Source organism: Oncorhynchus masou, chromosome 15, assembly GCF_036934945.1.
Source record: "Oncorhynchus masou masou isolate Uvic2021 chromosome 15, UVic_Omas_1.1, whole genome shotgun sequence".
Lineage (NCBI taxonomy): Eukaryota > Metazoa > Chordata > Actinopteri > Salmoniformes > Salmonidae > Oncorhynchus > Oncorhynchus masou.
Genome location: NC_088226.1, coordinates 22,133,220 through 22,155,998, shown reverse-complemented (window position 1 = coordinate 22,155,998; position 22,779 = coordinate 22,133,220). Strand labels below are relative to the sequence as shown.

General features: G+C 41.5%; 1 protein-coding gene across 1 annotated transcript; it reads left to right on the top strand.

Annotated features, from left to right (window-relative positions):
* Nucleotides 1-11,369: 11,369 nt before the first annotated feature.
* On the top strand, nucleotides 11,370-14,938 carry LOC135555061 (heme-binding protein 2-like). Its single transcript, XM_064987432.1, has 7 exons — nucleotides 11,370-11,554; nucleotides 12,500-12,559; nucleotides 12,716-12,797; nucleotides 13,119-13,239; nucleotides 13,424-13,563; nucleotides 14,158-14,321; nucleotides 14,454-14,938. Coding segments are annotated over exons 1-7 (648 nt in total). The 5' UTR covers nucleotides 11,370-11,552; the 3' UTR covers nucleotides 14,533-14,938.
* The last annotated feature ends 7,841 nt before the right edge of the window (nucleotides 14,939-22,779 follow it).

The window sequence follows — 22,779 nt, the reverse complement described above, 5'->3', positions numbered from 1 at the left end:
TGCAGGTCTTTCAGTGTAGCTATTTCTTGTCACGCTTCAGCCTCAGAAAATATTTGTTTGTAAGTTCGATTCAAGCATTTAGCTAGTGATGATAATCTTGTTATTGATAGAGTTGCTTACATATCAATGTTGGTTGGTTGCATTTACTCACACAAATTGCAATGCCTTTCATGTATGCCGTCAGCTGTATTATTTTGCTTGTGCGTCATGCAAATGAATTGTAAAATATACTATACTGTAGTTTTGTTACTGTTTCTAGTGTAATATGCTTTGTTTATTCTACAGAGGTTGTACATTATTAGAGTAATTAAAGGAGTCAGCCAATTACCATATGAGTAAAAATTAGCTATATGGTTTGAATCATGCCAAATGCATGGTACCTTGGTACGTGCTTTGTATTTTCATGCAACTTCAACTTGAAATGTATAATGTACAGCTACAGTATGTGTATGTGAATAGAATACTAAAGTGTATTCTTTTCTGTATTTTGCAGTTTCACAACATAAACGTTTTCAATATTCAAGAAAAGCCACGCCTTGGGAGTTTTATTGGACTTAGCTGTTAGCTATCTGTCTAGTTTTGCATGGGAATGCAACTCAAGGGCAGAATATTATGAAATAACACATATGGAATCATGTGGTAACCCCCCCAAAAAGTGTTAAACAAATCAAAATATATTTTAGATTTTAGATTCTTCAAACAGCCACCCTTTGCCTTGATGACAACTTTGCACACTCTTGGCATTCTCTCAACTAGCTTCACCTGGAATGCTTTCTCCACAGTCTTGAAGGAGTTCCCACATATGCTGAGCACTTGTTGGCTGCTTTTCCTGCACTCTGCGGTCTAACTCATCCCAAACCATCTCAATTGGATTGAGGTCGGGTGATTGTGGTCACCTTATGCAGCACTCCATCACTCTCCTTCTTGGTCAAATAGCCGTTACACAGCCTGGAGGTGTGTTGGGTCATTGTCTTGTTGAAAAACAAATTATAGTCCCACTAAGAGCAAACCAGATGGGCCGGCGTATCGCTGCAGAATACTGTGGTAGCCAACTAGCCATGCTGGTTAAGTGTGCCTTGTATTTTAAATAAATCACAGACAGTGTCACCAGCAAAGCACCCCCACACCATAACACCTCCTCCCCCATGCTTTACGGTGGGAAATACACATGCGCCACGTCTCAAAGACATGATGGTTGAAACCAAAAACATCCAATTTGGACTCCAGACCAAAGGACGAATTCCCACTGGTCTAATGTCCATTGCTCGTGTTTCTTGGCCAAAGCAAGAAACTCGGTACCTGTACCCACCTGTATATAGCCTCGTTACTTTTTGTTATTTTTACTTTAGTCTATTTGGTAAATATTTTCTTAAACTCTTCTTGAACTGCACTGTTGGTTTAAGGGCTTGTCAGTAAGCATTTCACTGTAAGGTCTACAGTTGTTGTATTCGGCGCGTGTGACAAATAAAGTTTCCGTATTGACTGACCTTCATGTCTTCAAGTAATGATGGACTGTTGTTTTTCTTTGCTTATTTGAGCTGTTCTTGCCATAATATGGACTTGGTCTTTTAAAAAAATAGGGCTAAATAAGGCTATCTTCTTTTAAGCCAAATTTGACTCCTAAACTAATTTAGGCTTGCCTAAAACTTATGCAATGACTATATTTGAGTTATCAAACTTATATTAATCTTAAAAATACAAATACATCTTCCATTTTGACATTATAGTATTTTGTGTACATTCAATTTTTTTTAAAGACAATTAAATACATTTTAACCCCACTTTGTAACACAATGTTAAGAAATTCAATGGGTATGAATAATTTATTTACATAATATTATATTTACATAAGTATTCAGACCTTGAGATGTTTCTACAACTTGATTGGAGTCTACCTGTGGTAAAGTAAATTCATTGGACATGATTTGGAAAGGCAAACTCCTGTCTATTTAAGGTCCCACTTGTTGACAGTGCATGTCAGAGCAAAAACTAAGCCATGAGGTCATAGGAATTGTCTGTAGCGCTCTGAGACAGGATTGTTTCGAAGCACAGGTCTGGGGAAGGGTACAAAAACATTTCTGCAGCATTGAAAGTCCCTAAAAACACAGTGGCCTCCATCGTTCTTCAATGGAAGAAGTTCGGAACCACCAAACTGAGCAATCCCCGATTGAATTCTTCTACAATGTAGAAAATTGTAGAAATAAATAAAAACCCTTGAATGAGTAGGTGTGTCCAAACTTTTGACTGTTACTGTATGTCAGCTCAATCGTAAATTACTTTTAAATTTCAGTCGTGCTATATTGCTGAGCTTCAACGATACAAGTTGAATTGAAAAAGTGTCACATTCTGACCATAGTTCTTTTGTGTTTTCTTTGTTTTAGTGTTGGTCAGGACGTGAGTTGAGTGGACATTCTGATATGGTTCTCAATCAGAGGCAGGTATTAGTCATTGTCTCTGATTGGGAACCATAACTAGGTAGCCTGTTTTGTGTTGGGTTTTGTGGGTGGGTGTCTTCTGTCTTCGTGTGTCTGCATCAGACAGAACTGTTTCGGTTTTTCACATTTTTTATTTTGTAGTGTTCACGTTTACCGTCTTTATTAACATGATGAACACTAACCACGCTGCGCTTTGGTCCTCTCCTTCCTCCACAGAAGATAGCCGTAACATAACCACCCACCAACCAAGGACCAAGCTGCGTGGTAACAGGCAGCAGCAGCAGCAGGAGAGTCAGCGATGTCAGGACTCCTGTCAGGACTCCTGGAAATGGGAGGACGTTTTGAACGGCAAGGGTTGCTACACATAGGAGGAGATCCTGGCTGGAAGGGATCACCTCCCATGGGAACAGGTGGAGGCAGCTAGGAGGGAAGAGGCAGCCGTCTTCTGCCTACAGGTGCTTCCTCCTCTCCAGTGCTGCCAGAGCCTTCCTCCTGTCCTGAGCCGTCAGAGTCTCCCGCCTGTCCGGAGCTGCTAGAGTATTCCGCCCGTCCGGAGCTGCTAGAGTATCCCGCCCGCCCGGAGCTGCTAGAGTCTCCCGCCCGCCCGGAGCTGCTAGAGTCTCCCGCCCGCCCGGAGCTGCTAGAGTCTCCCGCCCCTCCGGAGCTGCTAGAGTCTCCCGCCCGTCCGGAGCTGCTAGAGTCTCCCGCCCGTCCGGAGCTGCTAGAGTCTCCCGCCCGTCCGGAGCTGCTAGAGTCTCCCGCCCGTCTGGAGCTGCTAGAGTCTCCCGCCCCTCCGGAGCTGCTAGAGTCTCCCGCACGTCCGGAGCTGCTAGAGTCTCCCGCCCATCCGGAGCTTCTAGAGCCGCCAGTCTGTCCTGAGCCGTCAGTCAGCCAGGAGCTGCCAGAGACGTCAGTCAGCCAGGAGCTGCCAGAGCCGCCAGTCAGCCAGGAGCTGCCAGAGCCGCCAGTCAGCCAGGACCTGCCAGAGCCGCCAGTCAGCCAGGACCTGCCAGAGCCGTCAGTCAGCCAGGACCTGCCAGAGCCATCAGCCAGCCAGGACCTGCCAGAGCCGTCAGTCAGCCAGGATCTGCCAGAGCCGTCAGTCAGCCAGGAGCTGCCAAAGCCATCAGTCAGCCAGGAGCTGCCAAAGCCGTCAGCCAGTCCCGAGCTACCCCTCAGTCCCGAGCAGCCCCTCAGTCCAGTGGGACCCTTTAGTAGGGTTGCCAGTCCAAGGTTTATGGCGAGGGTCGCCTTTCCTAGGAGGACACTAAAGCAGACAAAGACTATGGTGGGGTCCACGTCCTGCGCCAGAGCCGCCACCCAGACCCTCCCCTATAGGTTCAGGTTTTGCGGCCAGAGTCCGCACCTTGGGGGGGGGGTACTGTCACATTCTGACCATAGTTCTTTTGTGTTTTCTTTGTTTTAGTGTTGGTCAGGACGTGAGCTGAGTGGACATTCTATGTTGTGTGTTTCCCGTTTCTATGTTTGGCCTGATATGGTTCTCAATCAGAGGCAGGTGTTAGTCATTATCTTTGATTGGGAACCATATTTAGGTAGCCTGTTTTGTGTTGGGTTTTGTGGGTGGCTGTCTTCTGTCTTCGTGTGTCTGCACCAGACAGAACTGTTTTGGTTTTTCACATTTGTTGTTTTGTATTTTGTAATGTTCACGTTTACCGTCTTTATTAAACATGATGAACACTAACCACGCTGTACTTTGGTCCTCTCCTTCGTCCACAGAAGAAAGCCGTTACAAAAAGTTCTATAACTTCAGGCGTCCTTTCTTGTGTGCTCCTAGTCCTCATTAAGTTACATGACAACATAACCAGTTTGTGGAGTTGTTGTTCAGGCTTTGTGTTTCAGCATTATCACTTTACATCAAGAACCCGAGATCTTGTACTTTGTGTCACTTACACAGCACGTTGTCACAGAAATATATTATACAGTTTATATATCTCAAATTTACCCAAATGGATTGTGAGACAGTGACTTTGTGTAGTTGAGCAGTTGGTTGATTTCTCGACTAGGTCTTCTATCCTGTTCCCTATGGTATCGCAATGGGGTGTGCTCAGTTAACTTCAACATTCGCTAAGATGCATGACGGTTTGTACTGAACGACCGGCCATGCACCATTCTTCAGTAGCCTTTGCTCCCGTTTGGTGGGTTTGGCAAGGTGTGGAATGATCACTATTTACATTTTTTATATTATTTAACTAGGCAAGTCAATTAAGAACAAATTATTATTTACAATGATGGCCTATTGGGGAACAGTTGGTTAACTGCCTTGTTCAGGGGCAGAAGGACAGATTTGGACCTTGTCAGCTCGATGATTCAATCCAGCAACCTTTTCGGTTTACAAGCCCAACACTTTAATCACTAGGCTACCTGTCGCCCCATGTGGCACGATCGATTGCAAAACTTAGCTGGATTAAACGTTGCACACTGTTCTTTCATATCGAACACAGCCTGGGTATAGTACTGGGTGGGCGTGTAGACACTTCTCCATTGTTCCTCTGTAGAATGGAATACCTCACAGGGATCTGAACTTGGTGTGATTCTGAAACACCAACAAAGGGACAATGGCACTCAGCATTCCCTCCCAGAATGGTTAGAGCAGGTATCTTGTGACCTGTGGTAAAACATGGAAACAAAGCCGTAATACGAGGAGGATGTGTGAACCACCTCCATGCACTCCTTCTATAGAGTACTAAAAAGCTTTAACGTGTCCTTTGGTGCGATGCCTTTGTCCCTGCTAGACTACAGAGTGTCGTTAAGACCAAGGTAGTTATTCAAGACCAGTTCGGCCTGTACACTAGTACACTCTTACATAAAAAGGTGCTAAGTAAAACCATAAAGGGTTCTTCGGTTTGTCCCCATATTTTATGCTGTATTTGTAATTACAGTATATAAAATATATGCAACGATTTTTCCACCCACAGGTTTCCTGTGCCAATGCACGACAACTAATAAGCAAAACATACTGACATTGGGAGCTTCAACATCATCTGCACAGCATCTGGATGCTGGAATAAAATTTTGGACAAACGTGAGCAGGTAGCCTACAAAATACTTGGTGGTTGTGTTTATGCCACACATAAAAGGTAATACATGAAACAAATTGAATGACAAATATTTAGGCTATAGGCTATTGATCGGAGAGGAGGCAGAGCTCGCTTGAAGCTTCCGTGAATACATTATTGTAGGATGACTTGGGAGAATGATGATCTGCAACAGGCAGCACGTCTTAGTATCATAACTTAACATACAACCAAACTGGGATGCTACTGTGCCTTTCTATATCTTAGAAACTGTCAAGAGTAGACTCACAACTGACACAAATGGAATGAATGGAATTAAATATTCAAATCACAGGGCTTTTGTTTGCACCGTTATTCAAATTCCATTTTTACTGCAGTTGTACAATAATGCAATTATTCATTACAATGTGGTCTAGGTAGGACAATTGTATTGTCCTTAAACAAGGTCTCTAGGGTTTCACTGAATTTGTGTTATAAGTAGTTTTAGGAAGATGTGTAATTACCCCCTGTGTCCTTTTCACCAGTTGACCATCTTCTGACAATCTGACAATAGAAGCCAGCTGAGGCATGGGAGCCATGGGAACAGTGTCAGGACAGGGGATAAATAACCATGCAACGACAATAATGCTGACACGGGGAACCAACTGAGGAACAGACAGATATCGACAGGGCAATCAACAAAGGGTAGGAGTCCAGGTGAGTCCAATGAGCACTGCTGCGCATAATGATGGTGACAGGTGTGCGTAATGAAGGGCAGCCTGGTGGACCTCGAGTGCCAGAGAGGGGAGCAGGATCAGGCGTGACAAATAACATACATTTTTATAAACAAATCCAATAAATTAGATTTATTGCACGTTACCGAAATGGCTGTTCCAGTTTAAATGTACTGAACAAAAATATAATCTCGACATGCAACAATTTCATAGATTTTTACTGAGTTACAGTTCATATGATGAAATCAGTCAATTGAAATAAATTAATTGGGCCCTAATTTATGGATTTTGCATGACTTGGAATAAAGATCTGCATCCATTAGTCACAGATACCTTAAATGAGCCTCACAATGAGCCTCAAGATCTCGTTATGGTACCATAACATAACCCCAGAGCCAGCATGGGGAACTCTGTTCACAACATTGACATCAGCAAACCGGTTTCCCAGACAACGCCATACACGTGGTTTGCGGTTGTGAGGCCTTGTGGACGTACTGCCAAATTCTCTAAAACGACGTTGGTGGCTTATGGTAAGAGTAATGAACATTACATTTTCATTACATTACATAAACTTTTTCAAATCCTCCGTCATGCAAGTAAGACGTTTCAATTTAATAACCCATTGTTAAGAGCAGGTTATATGGTTTCTAAAACATGTACATTTGCCAAACAACTTAAAATTAAGGCATGGGCTCTATTTTCAAAATATAACTTTTTTTTACAGTATCCATGCTGTAAATTTACAGGGATGCTGTAATGTTTTACAGTAAGGAAAACAGTACTGTGAAATATATTACAGCATCTCTGCTGTAAAGCTAAATTACAGTATTAAGGTGGCAACTCTGGTGCCGAGATAATGCTGTAAATGTACAGTGAAATTCCCACTGAAATCTAAATGCAAGAAAAACAATACATTTATTCAAATTGGTACCAACATTAATAACAAATTAACAACCATATATGACAATAGAAGTAACAACAGTTAACACATACTGTATGTAACCAAGGACGAGCGTAACTACAACACAAACGTAAAAACTATAATGTGTGCCTGTGTGTGGTGTGTGTGGGGGAGAGAGTGACAAAGAGATAAGAGTTGAAATTGAGATTGAGTACAATCTTAGATCTGTGATCAGGGGCAACGAGTTGCTTAAGGGGGTTCAGAGGTGGTGAAACACAACGGGACAGTTTGGGCAGGAGAGCATCCAGGAGAGAGAAGTCAGCGCAGATTCAGGTATTCCTCATGGGGCTCCGTAACAATCCTCCTGAACTCTGATTTTGTCAGCTCTACTCACCCCTAGGACAAGCATATAAAAAGAAAGACGAAAAGTGGAGACAGAGAGCACTAGGACTGTTACTCTGAGTAGAAAGACAGGGGGAAAATGACATATCAAGCTGGTGCCACGTGTGTGTGTGTGTGTGTGTGTGTGTGTGTGTGTGTACTTACCTTCATTCAAATTCAGTGAGCTCAGTGAGATCTTGGAAGAATGGGACACTGTAGGGTTTGAGAAGTTGGCCAGTTGGCTTCATCTGGGCCACTTTTTCATGCCTTTTGTACCATCTTCAGGGTTCATCATCTTGGGTTGATTCGAACCTACAGCATATATCCAATATAGTTTATATTTTTATATATAGTTTATGAAATCAATTGAAGCATTCAAAATACCACAGGTATAATATCACACGTTCCTTTATTTCTTTGCCACCAAATGTTTGCATAAAACTGGTTAAAAAAAAAATACTGAAGACTCCAGCCCCACAAAAGTCATACACTTGGCACTTGACTTCTGCTATCAGAATACGAAGATCGCATTGAAAAAGACAGGTTTAAATGTACAAAAGGGGTTTGATTGTGTTCAGACCTGGCTGACCGCTTCAGGAGGGGGATCAGGGAGAAATCTCCATTCTGGATGCAGTCAGGCTACCGTAAGCACATACAGTGGGCAATGTCATCAGCACTCCTCCCACAAGTCTCCAGATAAATGTTTGTTTTGGGACCGATGCAACTTTTCAGTTTTTTTAATGTATTTTTATTAGCCCTTTTACTCCCCAATTTCATGGTATCCAATTGTTGTAGTAGCTACTATCTTGTCGCTACAACTCCCGTATGGGCTCAGGAGAGATGAAGGTTGAAAGTCACACATCCTCCAATACACAACCCAACCAGCCACACTGCTTCTTAACACAGCACACCTCCAACCCAGAATGTGCTGGAGGAAACACCATGTACCTTGGTTAGCACGCACTGCACCCATCCCACCACAGGAGTTGCTGGTGTGCAATGAGGTAAGGACATCCCTACCAGCCAAGCCCTCCCCAACCCAGACAACGCTAGGCCAATTGTGCATTGCCCCACAGACCTCCCGGTCACGACAGAGCCTGGGCGCGAACCCAGAGTCTCTGATGGCACAGCTGGCACTGCAGTACAGTGCCCTTAACCAGTGCGCCACCTGGGAGGCTACTCCTTTTCAGTTTTAACTGGAGGAAATACACATAACACGTACATACAGGAACACATTCGCCACACACACTTATATAAGATTGAATTCTTTGGCCTGAATGCCAAGCGTCACATCTGGAGGAATCCTGGCACCATCCCTACGGTGAAGCATGGTGGTGGCAGAATCATGCTGTTGGGATGTTTTTCAGCAGCAAGGACTGGGAGACTAATCAGGATCGAGGAAAAGATGAATGGAGCAAAGTACATAGAGATGCTTGATGAATACCTGCTCCAGAGCGCTCAGGACCTCGGACTGGGGTGAAGGTTCACCTTCCAACAGGACAACGACCCTAAGCACACAGCCAAGACTACACAAAAGTGGCTTCAGGTCAAGTCTCTGAATGTCCTTGAGTGGCCCAGTCAGAGCCCAGACTTGAACCTGATCTAACATCTTTTGATAGACCTGAAAATAGCTGTGCAACAATGCTCCCCATCCAACCTGACAGAGCTTGAGAGGATCTGCAGAGAAGAATGGGAGAAACTCCACAAATACAGGTGTGCCAAGCTTGTAGCGTCATACCCAAGAAGATTTGAGGCTGTAATTGCTGCCAAAGGTGCTTCAATAAAGTACTGAGTAAAGGGTCTGAAAACTTATGTAAATGTAATATTTTTGTAATACATTATTTTACAAGTGTGAAAACATTTCTAAACCCTGTTTTTAATTTGTCATTGTGGGGTATTATGTGTAGATTGATGAGGGCTAACAACTATTTAATCCATTTTAGAATACGGTTGTGATGAAAGAAAATGTGGAGGAGTATGCTGTTTGAGGAGCATGCTCTTGCTGCGCGACAGATGATATTCTGCCCAAACTCTGTATGTCATGGGCTCTCCAACCCTGTTCCTGCAGCTACCCAGTGCTTAATTTAGGAAACTAAGTGAAATCTGTTCAGGAACATCGATAGTAACATGTTTTTCCAACAAAACATAGGAGGAGATGAAAATGCATGATGGTGAGATATTCTGTATAGCTAAAGGTAATGTGTTACCCAAATAATTATGAAAAAATAAGAAATTCCCTATTACTGGGTTATTCAAAATCAAATACAAAGTATACTATAATTTTAGGCTTCCTGTAAGCCGCCCCGAACAATCAATGAACCAACAGCATCGCCTGGGGCTATACATTCTTTCCTAGGGTATACATTTTGGAGTGTAGCATAAGGTAACCAGTCCATCCAGTATGCATAATAATATAGTCCACACTCAAAGGCGTTTACTCAAATTTATTTAATTTTGGAGTACTTGCTAAACCAATTATGTACCAAAGATTAAATTAAATCAGTCTTACGTTTTTCTGCCATTTGTAATTCGCTCTGTACCCACACAATACACTGCTAGTTCACTCATACTCATATACTGGTACAGTTTAAAACCTTCTCACACCTATCTTTTTAAACGTATCATATTACTCAAACTCCTGATGTTAACGTTTGTATGCTGATGTAAACACTCAGGCAATATTTAAAAGAAAGGGAAGAAAATCTATACAAAAGCTTATTCAGATTAATCAGGGTTCTTTGAAGAACCCTTCTTGCCTTGGAAATGTCCACAACATACAGTTTCATGGTCCTGATCAAATCAGGCTAAAGCAACGTGTTGGCTAAGAATTTGACCTAAAGCACATACTTCTCCACATAGAACGGACATATGAGAGGGGATCATATGTTATTTTGAGTTTTTCTTCATCTGAGGCTGAAGTCCCCAAGTGAAGACTGTCACCCGTTGAGCCCCTGAGGTGGTGACCAGCTGACATCACAGGGGACGTCAGAGGTTTGTTAAAGGTCATTTAAACTGAACTGACTTCGACTTTCTAAATCTAGGGCAGGGTTCATTCCATGACTGCATCCATCTTGGTATTCCGTGGCTTCCTTTTCTTGTTTTCTTGTCTCCTTTCCTATGCTGATGTAAAAGAACAGGGACAGTTGAAATCAGATTCAAAGTGAGGAGCGCCGTTTTTTATTCACCATCTATCCTTTGTCTCTTCAGGTCAGCCCATGTGAAGAGGAGACGAGGTAGCCATGTGGTAGGGAGCGTTGGTCAAGTAACTGAAAGGTTGCTGGTTCAAATGCCCGAGCCGACTCAGCAGAAAAATCTGTAACCCTAATTGCTCCTGTAAATGCTCCTGGATAAGAGTGTCTGCTAAAAAAAAAAATTCATGAATCCCTTCCAGACTACTGAGATACACCCCAGAGTTCTGTTTTCTTGGCTACTCGTGGGGTCAACGCTGAGCTCTTTAGGTCATCCAAGTGCTGTCGTATCTGCTTTTATAGGTGGGGAATATGGTTTGATATGAATTGGAAAATGTTTGCCCACTGTGCATCGGATTTTTTCATTTCATTCATTATAACAACTTAATATCATAATAAACGTGGATTACAAAGGGTCCATGTTAGCACCAGTTATAAACAGGGCTACTCCATTGTCCACTAGTGATTGGTAATGTCGACCCAGCAGTGCTCAGTGAACAAACTACATGCAGGTGCTATTTCTTTAGTCTAAACGTGACAGCCAGGCTGTTATTGCGAAGCAGCAAAGGCTTGAATTACGAAACAGAAATATATAATAGTCTGCTACACGTGATGGATTTAGTCACAGCCTCTTTCTCAATAATCCTATACTTGCTTTTCAAAGACGGATCAAGATCGATCTTCTCACGTTATCTAATTTGTCACACACTTATTTATAAACCACCTTTTCTTCTCTTCCGCATGTGAAGTCCATTGTACATTCTGTGGTGAAGTGGGTGTGTTTTGGGGGGCGATGCAAATATCCCTCAGTTGGTATAAATAGTTTCTCTGCAAGCATTTCCCTCAGACCAGTGGATGCATCTGAACTGAGCTGATCTAAAAGACACACATTCAGCACAATGTAAGTAGAAATGATAGTTTATCATTGCACTGACTAGGTTTGTTTGAGTTGTTATGGTGTTATTAAGTAATTAAAGCAAGATTTCTCTAGAAATAGAAATGTGTAATAACACAGTTTACTGTCCTTTAAAGTATTACAATATTGCAGTCTTAGTCAGTTATGCCTGTATAACATATGTGTTATATGATTATGCCACTGACTGTTTGTGTGTACTTCAGGTTTTTCATGTGATGACACTGTTTTGTGTACTTTAGGTTTTCAAATCAAATGTGTTTGTCACATGCACTGAATAAAACATGTGTAGTAGACTTTACAGTGAAATGCTTCCGAGCCCTTTACCAACCATGCAGAGTTAAAAACGAAGAATAATTTGCAAAATACAAAAGGAAATAGTAACACAGTAAAATAACAATAACGAGGCTAAATACAAGGAGTACCAGTACCGAGGCATTGTGCAGGGGTAGAATGTTGTTGAGGTAATATATACAGGTAGGTAGGGGTAAAAGTGACTAGGCTAGGATAGATAATGAACAGAGTAGCAGCACCATATGTGAAGAGTGTCAAAGAGTATTACATTGTGTCTATGTGATGGCACTGACTGTTTGTGTGTACTTTAGGTTTTTAATGTGATGGCACTGACTGTTTGTGTGTACTTTAGGTTTTTAATGTGATGGCACTGACTGTTTGTGTGTACTTCAGGTTTTTAATTTGATGACACTGACTGTTTTTGTGTACTTTAGGTTTTTAATGTGATGGCACTGACTGTTTGTGTGTACTTCAGGTTTTTAATGTGATGGCACTGACTGTTTGTGTGTACTTCAGGTTTATAATGTGATGACACTGACTGTTTGTGTGTACTTTAGGTTTTTAATGTGATGGCACTGACTGTTTGTGTGTACTTCAGGTTTTTAATGTGATGACACTGACTGTTTGTGTGTACTTCAGGGTTTATTTTGTAGGGTTGGTTGGCTTGCTTCTCATCTTGACTGCTGAAGCCAGAGTTGGGTAAGGAATTTATAATGCACATCTGTTATTACTTCTCTCACATCGTTACCACACGTTTCAGAATGAATACTCTGTTTGTGTAGTGAATGAACGGTATCCGTGCTAAATCGTATGCTGTTGTTCATTTATTGATTTGTTTTCCACTGATCCCTATAGGAACTCCTCTGAGTCTCGCTTCTGCACCGAGTCAAAGGAATGTCTGCTGTATGATCTGGTGTGCAAGAATGACGATTATGAGGTGAGTTCATTGTGAAGCACAAATTAATCGTTTGTTTCACCACCTTTTTTGTGACAGATTTTTTTATGTTTCATTGTTGGTTAGGGTGGCAGATACAAAACAATAGCATTTGCATATATCAAATTGACAACATGATGATCATCATTATCCCCCCCCCCCCCCCCCATTTTGGTTATCGCATTGGGCTTCGGTAATTGGAAACATGTTGTAGATCAAGTTATGCAGGGTTGTAGATCACCCTAATCCCATTCTCAACATCTGTAACTCAAATACGCTCTACAGCAGAGGACTCGTGAGTGAAGGTTTGTGTCTGTGTTACAGGTACGCCACTATGACTCGGTGAAATGGGTGTCGACAGACGAGGAATGCTACTTCATGGACAAGGCCACTTACACTGCCTTCCGGAGACTCTTCAAATACATCACCGGATCCAACAAGGCTGGTGTGTGTGTGTGTGTGTGTGTGTGTGTGTGTGTGTGTGTGTGTGTGTGTGTGTGTGTGTGTGTGTGTGTGTGTGTGTGTGTGTGTGTGTGTGTGTGTGTGTGTGTGTGTGTGTGTGTGTGTGTGTGATCCATGCGCATGTGTCTACCTGGTAACAAGTGCTTACACACATGTTTTTTCTATAGGCGTCAACATTGACATGACAGCTCCGGTGACTGTCAAAATTGAAGAGAAGAAGAAGATGTGGGCGTCATCTGTCTTCACCATCAGCTTCCTCCTGCCGTCTGACTATCAGATGATTCATCCCCAACCCACTGATGACAAGGTAAAGCCAAATCACAAATAGACCCTATGCCCTATGCACTTGTGAAGATCTGAGAGGATTTGATTGGTTTAAGCAATATGGTGAAACTTCCACTCAGCCTATCAGAGGGCAAAGTGGAGCTATTACCATATTGCTGACACCTGTCAAAACCCTGTAAAACTGGCACAATGACATCCACATTGTTATCCAGGGGTCTGTAATATTTGTGTGGTTTATTGTGTGTGGTTTTTCAAATACTTAAGCTGAGCTTGCCTGACTCAATGGCACCAATGGAATAGTCCCAACAGTGCAAACCCTGCCCACTTGGCACTCTAGAAAAACTGAATCTAAGTTGGACATAATATGATTGTCTATCAGACCTGGGTTCAGGAAGTATTTTTCAAATACTTCGATTTAGCTTTTATAGAGTGCCAGGTGGGTGGGGATTGCACTTTTGGGACTATTCAATGGTGCCATTGAGTCAGACAAGCTCAATCGTGCAAAGCTTAAGTATTTGAAAAAACACAAATACCATTTGAACCCATGGCAAGTATGTCATGTTTTTTTAAAGACCGTGGTTAACAATGTGGATGTCTTTGTGATTTCCCCGTGCAGGTATATTTTACAGAGACGCCAGACATGAACGTGTACGTGAGGAGCTACGGTGGATGGATGATGTCTTTGTCATCCAGTGTAAACTCCATGCTGCTGAAAAGGCAGCTAGACAACGTCCAGGCCACCTACAACAAAGACTACCACTATGCTGTGGGATATGACAGGTGATAGCACGGATACAAATCCTTCAATATACTCATATCCAACATCCAACACAATTCCACCAAAATACTTTTTCAAACATACTTTAATATTTTGTGTGTGTGTGTGTGTGTGTGTGTGTATGTGTCCTACAGCCCAATGAAGATTCTGAATAGGCACAACGAGGTGTGGTACATGGTTGAGGGAGAGCCTGTGTGCCCTACCTCCTCCTGAACATCCTCCTCCATTACTGCTGAGTCTGGCATAACCACTTTGAGGAGGACCAATGGGAGGTGCATGGTAGACTGTGAACATCTGAGAAAATGTGGTTTGGGGGCAAAAAAGATATTAACTAAGACATGTGTCTCTGATCTGGTGGCACTATAATCCAAAGTCAATATGCCACATACTATAGAGTGTATACAAACTGTATGTCTTATAATTTAATCATACTTATTCAGAGTTCAGTTTGTTAGGGAGCACCCCCGAGACCCGTGACGATGTGGGGTGAATGTAGACAGGGATATGTTTGTACTAAATAACTGGTTTCATTTGTCAAAAAGGAAGTTACTTTTCACAAACTACAACATTCAATTGGACATGATTTGGATCTTTTTCTCATTAAAATATGAATAATGTCTGTGTTTAGTTGGTTTCCTCTTAAAAATATGCCAAACAAATCCTCTCCAGCTCTTTGGTCGTACTCGAGTGGTGGTGAATAAAGTATGATTATAATGAACATAAAATCTTGGGTAATTGTGTCAGATACCATATTTGTTTTATAGTCTGTCCATGAGAGATTACAATGAACATTACAAATCAAATGAAATGTTAAATTTGACATTTTAGTAATTTAGCAGACCTTCCTATCCAGAGCGACTTTGTCACTCTTTTCAAAAACACATTGAAGTCGTATACAGTGAACACTGTACACCTTTCGCCATTCAGTGCCGCCGCTACTAATGAGGGCATGTTCTAAGAAGGAAGCTCAAATACTCAAATACTTCAGAGTAGCAAGAAAACAGATCACAAGTACACTCTTTGAAAAAAGGGTTCCAACAGGGTTCTTTGCAGAGGGATACTGTCACGTCTAATCAAGGTGGGTGGAATCAGGCGCAGAGAGCAGATAGCGATATCACAGTTTATTCTCCGGTGAACAAGAAACACGGTCAACCCAACACACACAGGGTGAACAATCCAACACAGGATAAAGACGAACCGGAGAATATGAACACAAGCTACACCAACTGACATGAATAACAAATAAACAATCCCGCACAAAACAAGGGCGGGACAACCTACTACATATACAGACACAAATTAAATAAACAACACACAGGTGAAACCAATCAGACAAAACCAACAGATACACGAAAAGGGATCGGTAGTGGCTAGTAGGACGGTGACGACGACCGCCGAGCACCGCCCGAACAGGCAGGAGAGCCAACCTCGGCGGAAGTCGTGACAGATACGGTTCTACCAAGAACTGCTTGGATCAGAATAACCATTTTTGGAAGACAAGGGTTCTTTGTAAGTTGTCGTGGAAATTTCCTTAATTACCAAATGATGAGGGAGCAAATCACACACCAGTCAGAGTTATGCTTAATCTTCACCTTTAATAATAATTAAGCTTTTGCAATAGCATTTTGACTTTCAACAGTTCAGTATCTCTAATGAAAAGTTGACAGTCCCAACATAATGGCAAATGGGATCCATTATAGCAAAGATCCCCCCCCCCCTAGACGACATGACAAACCACAGGACTTAGGAACTTACACAAAGAAAGACTTTACTTCAGAGAGGAGTATCCCCTAGCCAGATTGAGTTGGCTATAAATTATTGTTCAGTTTTGTCTCCTAAACAAAGCTCTTATTTCGTCCTTGGTACAAAATGCTACCAAGACATTACCCCCACCCTGTGATATATATAAAATTGTCATTGAGATACAACCAATTCTAAATACAACCAATCCTGGACAAGCTCACGGAGAGGAGAGAGAGGCTATAGGTTAAGATAGGTGCAACAAAAGAGGGAGCATAGAATGATTCCAGACACTGCCATCCTCCTCTCCACGATGGGAAAAGTAGGGAGTGACTGGCACACAGACACAGTGGAGCAAAAGATATGTTTACACATGATGACACCTTGACCTCTCCCCTCTCTGCGGCCCAAGCAACTTAGTCCTGACAGAGAACAGATAACTGCCAATGGCCACCACTATAGTACAACAAAATACATTCTTATGAGAAATAACTCATAAGCATATCATGAAAATAAAACATCCTATCTATGTTACCCAACTAATTCTGATTATTCCCCAACAAAGTCAGAAGGTTTTACCTGGAATCTTAAACATTCTAAGAAACGTTTTTGGAAGAATGGGTTCTTTGATGATTCTTTGGAAGGCAAGAAGGATTCTTTGGAAGGCAATAAGGGTTCTACATAGAACCATATATAATATTTCCCAGCATGAGCTATTGGAGATTTTCAGAATTATTTGTTTTACTGTAATATCTGTTTTTGCATGTAAATTGATTGGCTGATTACACAAAGATAAAGAACATACAGTTTTCTAAACTAATCCAATTTGTTTGTAATTGGATTTATTGCATACATTACTGAGGTAGTTGTTCCAGTTTAGATGATTGAGGTAGTCTCAGTATTCAATCTTCCCTACCCTGGCAGTCATTCTGAATGCAGATTGTGGGTGATTAATGTTACCCTCAGAACATCCTCAATTTGTCTGGTCATGGACTCTACAAGGTGTCGAAAGCGTTCCACAGGGACACTGGCCCATGTTGACTCCAATGCTTCCCACAAGTGAGTCTTGTTGGTTGAATGTCCCATTCTTGATACACACGAGAAACAGTTGAGCATGAAAAACCCAGCAGCGTGGCAGTTCTTGACACTAACCAACACATGCAATTGTCTCAAGGCTTAAAAATTCTTCTTTAACCCGTCTCCTCCCCTTCATCTGCACTGATTGAAGTGGATTTAACAAGTGACATCAATAAGAGATCATAGCTTTTACCTGGTCAGTCTGTGTTGGGGAATAATCAGAATTAGTTGGGTAACATAGATAGGATGTTTTATTTTATGCTTATGAGTTATTTCTCATAAGAATGTATTTTGTTGTACTATAGTGGTGGCCATTGGCAGTTATCTGTTCTCTGTCAGGACAAAGTTGCTTGGGCCGCAGAGAGGGGAGAGGTCAAGGTGTCATCATGTGTAAACATATATTTTGCTCCATAGTGTCTGTGTGCCAGTCACTCCCTACTTTTCCCATCGGGGAGAGGAGGATGGCAGTGTCTGGAATCATTCTATGCTCCCTCTATCTTAACCTATTGCCTCACTCTCCTCTCTGTGAGCTTGTCCAGGATTGGTTGTATTTAGAATTGGTTGTATCTAAATGACAATTTGTTATATATTATAGGGTGGGGGTAATGTCTTGGTAGCATTTTGTACCAAGGACGAAATAAGAGCTTTGTTTAGGAGACCAAACTGAACGATAATTTATAGCCAACTCTGTCTGGCTAGGGGATACTCCTCTCTGAAGTAAAGTCTTTCTTTGTGTAAGTTCCTGGGACCTGTGGATTGTCATGTCGTCTGGGGGGGGGGGGGGGGGTGGATCTTCGCTATAAAGGATCCCATTTGCTATTTTGTTGGGACTCTCAACTTTTCATTAGAGATACTGAACTGTTGAAAGTCAAATTGCTATTGCAATGTGGAAGGGACTCTCAGAGAATTCATTGATAGACACTGAATTGATCTGAGAGTCACAGGGTTTGTGATAGAGCTCATATAATTAAAGATGGACTTTGATAACTAACTCTGACTTGTGTGTGTGTTTTGCTCCCATGATTTGGTAAATAGAGGAAATTTCCACGACAGTCTGTCATGGAAAGAGCAGGTGATCTTAATGTTTTTATACTAAGTGTATCAAATCAAATTGTATTTGTCACACACGCCAAATACAACAGGTGTAGACCTTACTGTAAAAATGCTTACTTACAAGCCCTTAACCAACCATCTAGTTTTAAGAAAATAGAGTTAAGAAAATATTTACTAAATAAAATGTAAATTAAAAAAGTAACACAATAAAATAACAATATTGAGGCTATATACTGCATAGAAAATGTTGTTTCTCCTTTACATTTTTCTTCTCTATTCTTTTTACTTATTGCCATTTAGTGGGTGTTAACAAGTACTGTTAGTTATATGCTATGGTTAAATAAGCGTAAGAAAGTCTGTACGCTGCCCATGTTAATTGTTTTGTTCTATGTTCATTTATTTCTTAAATACACTCCCTGAACATGCATCCTGACTCCCAGTGTACACGTTACATGACCAAAAAAGAGTTAAACAAATATATTTTATATTTGAGATTCTTCAAAGAAGCCACCCTATGCCTTGATGACAGCTTTGCACACTCTTGGCATTCTCTCAACCAGCTTTATGAGGTAGTCACCTGGAATGCATTTCAATTAACAGGTATGCCTTTTTAAAAGTTAATTTGTAGAATTTCTTTCCTTCTTAATGCATTTGATCCAATCTGTTGTGTTGTGACAAGGTAGGGGTGGTGTAACAGAAGATAGCCCTATTTTGTAAAAGACTAAGTCCATATTATGGCAAGAACAGCTCAAATAAGCAAAGAAAAATGACAGTCCATTATTACTTTAACACATGAAGGTCAGTCAATGCAGAACATTTCAAGAACTTTGAAAGTTTCTTCAAGTACTGTCGCAAAAAAAACAAAAAAGAGGACCGCCACAGGAAAGTAAGACCCAGAGTTACCTCTCCTGTAGAGGACAAGTTCATTAGAGTTAACTGTACCTCAGATTGCAGCCCAAATAAATGCTTCACAGAGTTCAAGTAACAGACACATCTCAACATCAACTGCTCAGATGAGACTGAGTGAATAAGGGCTTCATGGTCAAACTGCTGCAAAGAAACCACTACTAAAGGACACCAACAACAAGAAGAGACTTGCTTGGGCCAAGAAACATGAGCAATGGACCTTACACCAGTGGAAATCTGTCCTTTGGTCTGATGAGTCCAAATTTGAGATTTTTGGTTCCAAACTTCGTGCCTTTGTGAGATGCAGAGTAGGTGAACAGATGATCTCCGCATGTGTGGTTCCCACCATGAAGCATGGAAGACGGGGTGTGATGGTGTGGTGATGCTTTGCTGGTGACACTGTCAGTGATTTATTTCGATTTCAAGGCACACTTAACCCGCATGGCTACCAAAGCATTCTGCAGCGAAATGCCATCCCATCTGGTTTGCGCTTAGTGGGACTATAAAAAAAGGCGAGTCTATATACATTGTGTGCAAAAGGCATGAGGAGGTAGGCGAATAATTACAATTTTGCAGATTAGCACCTGAGTGATAAATGATCAGATGGTGATGTACAGGTAGAGATACTGGTGTGTAAAAGAGCAGAAAAGTAAATAAATAAAAACAGTGTGGGGAAGGGGCTAGGTGAAAATGGATGGGCTATTTACCAATAGACTATGTACAGCTGCAGCGATCGGTTAGCTGCTCAGATAGCACATGTGCTATGACTTGGGTGACTGGAGTCTTTGACATTTTTTGGGGCCTTCGTCTGACAGCGCCTAGTATATAGGCCCCGGATGGCAGGAAGCTTGGCCCCAGTAATGTACTGAGCCATACGCCTGACAGTCGGATGCCGAGCAGTTGCCATACCTGCCGTTGACGCAACAGGTCAGGATGCTCTCGATGGTGCAGCTGTAGAACTTTGATCTGGGGACCCATGACAAATCTTTTCAGTCTCTTGAGGGGGAAAAGGTGTTGTCGTGCCCTCTTCATAACTGTCTTGGTGTGTTTGGACCATGATAGTTTGTTGGTGATGTGGACACAAAGGAACTTGAAACTCTCAACCCGCTCCACTACTGCACCGTCGATGTGAATGGGGGGAGGTTCAGCCCTCCTTTTCCTGTAATCCATGATCATCTCCTTTGTCTTGCTCACGTTGAGGGAGAGGTTGTTGTCCTGGCACCACACTGCCAGGTCTCTGACCTCCTCCCTATAGACTGTCTCATTGTTGTCGGTGATCAGGCCTACCACCTTTGTGTCGTCAGCAAACTTAATGATGGTTTTGATAGAACCCTTCATAGGTTGATATTTTAACTGTCCTATTTCTATAGAGGAAGAATCTAATTATCCATGTTGTGATACATTTTAACACTGTAACATGATTTGTACGTTAGGAAATATTTGAATATTAAAGATTTAATAGTGTCTTAGTTTTGTAGTTTCATTGGTTTTGTTCAACTAGTGTAACATTGTTTTGTTCAACTAGTGTAACATTGTTTTGTTCAACTAGTGTAACATTGTTTTGTTCAACTACTACCAAACAATTTTGAACCACCATCAACCATTTCCTGAACAGAAGCATAACCTAGATAACGTATCTTTTCCAGAACATATAAGGCTTCAGTAGAAACATAACCTGGATATGATAGGTCCACAATCCCAGGGGACAAATAGATTGCATCCCAAATGGCACCCAATTCCCTATAAAGTGCACCCTGGTCAAAAGTAGTGCACTATATTGGGAATAGGGTGCAATTTGGGACTCATGCCACGTCCATGAATGTCATAATTCATATCCCGACAGAGGGGAAAGTTAGATAAGCGATCACCCTTGGACTGCAGTCTTATCTCTGACGTCAGCCAGCACATCATTAAGATTACCATGTTATGCTCCAGCCCAGTGATTGGCATGTTGTTATCTGCACCCACCTGGTAAGTGATCTGGAATGTTGCCTATTGAGAAACAAATAAATCCAGGCTTCTCTTGAAATTGCACCCCTGGAGGTCAGTGCCCCAGGGACTCAAATGCGGGTTTTCACTGTTTGAAGTTACTTTGGGTTGTAATCTTCTTAGTAATGTTCCTCACTATTAACCTACCTGCCTGCCTTCCTACTTGCCTGCCTTCTCACCTACCTGCCTACTGATCTGCCTCCCTGCCTGCTGACCTACTAACCTACCTGTCTGCCTATCAACCTGCCTACCTATCTGTCTACACTGTAATAAAGGTCCTGTCATTTTTACAGTACATTACCGTCAGCACACTAGCCAGTAGTCTACTGTAATTTTACAGTAAAATACTGGCAGCACAGATCTTTACTGAAACACAAATGTACAGCATACTAAGTTAACATCTGACTACAGCAACATGGTGTATTTCTAGATGTTACAGTGCATTACTGGAAGTATAGTGGTTAGTAAACTGTTGCGGATTTACAGTGCAGGCAGCTTAGTGTCAACGATGGGCAGTAATTCTGTTACGTGTATTTGATATAGGTATTTCATTAGTGTCAATACCTATTTTGTCATTTGTAATTCACCGGCTTGAAGTACAATTCAACAGTTTAATTAGAATACATGTATTTTGTCATACAAAAATAAATGTGAAAGTAGCCCGCTTAAATTATTACTTGGAATAAATGGATAGCTGAAATGTTTCTTGGCCAGAAATGACATGCTAGCTAGTGATCTTCTCCAGCTAGCTAGCAACCGATCTAATTGTTGTAACTTGCTAGCTGTTTTTTAAATATATTTTTATTGTGAATATGTATAAGTAGTCTTCATCATTGTTCAGAGGTGGAACCTGAAATGTGCATTTCATCTCTAGGACAGGAAATTACATTGAAATAGTGGCGGCAACTTCCTCTGGGAAGGGGGGGGGGGTCCTTTAATGCACTGACTGTAAATTACTCTGGACAAGAGCGTCTGCTAAATGACCAAAATATAAATGTAAAAATGAACACTTGCAAAGCACATTGCTGGGTGTTATTCTAAGAAGCTCCGCTCTCAAACTGTTTGTGTTTTGATTTACATTTATACATTTTGGTCATTTCGCAGACACTCTTATTCAGAGCGACTTACAGTCAGTGCATTAAACTAAAGTAGATAAAACAAGAACATATCACATTCATAGCAAGGAAAAGATTACATTATCGAGAATGTTGTCTTTTTAAGACTACAAAAATCTATAGGATAAGTAGTGTACAGCTAATACAGTCATCAAGGCAGGGCCCACTAATTTCATTCATACTGACAAATAAGAAATGCCTCATTATCTTTGTCAATAGTTGGAGCAGGATGAGCACTTTGCCTCAGACTGTTAGGTTGTTAATTTTCTAGCTCACAAACTATATTATTTTGCTGTGATTACTTATTTTATTCATTCTTGTCTCACTTTTGTCTCACATTTTCATTCGGCTCTCCTGTGTCCTGCTCCCAGAGATCAAACATTCATCAAGCATGGGCTGATTCACTCACCTATGAGGAGAATCATCCTACTGCAGTTCAAACTATCCCTGCTGACATTGAGACCACATACGCATTTGCCTGTTATCTTTTCTTGGTGGGTTTTGTCTTACACAGTCTAGAGAATTTTAGAGTTGAAGAACACCAACTACAGATCCACTGTTTGAGAATCGCGAATACTAA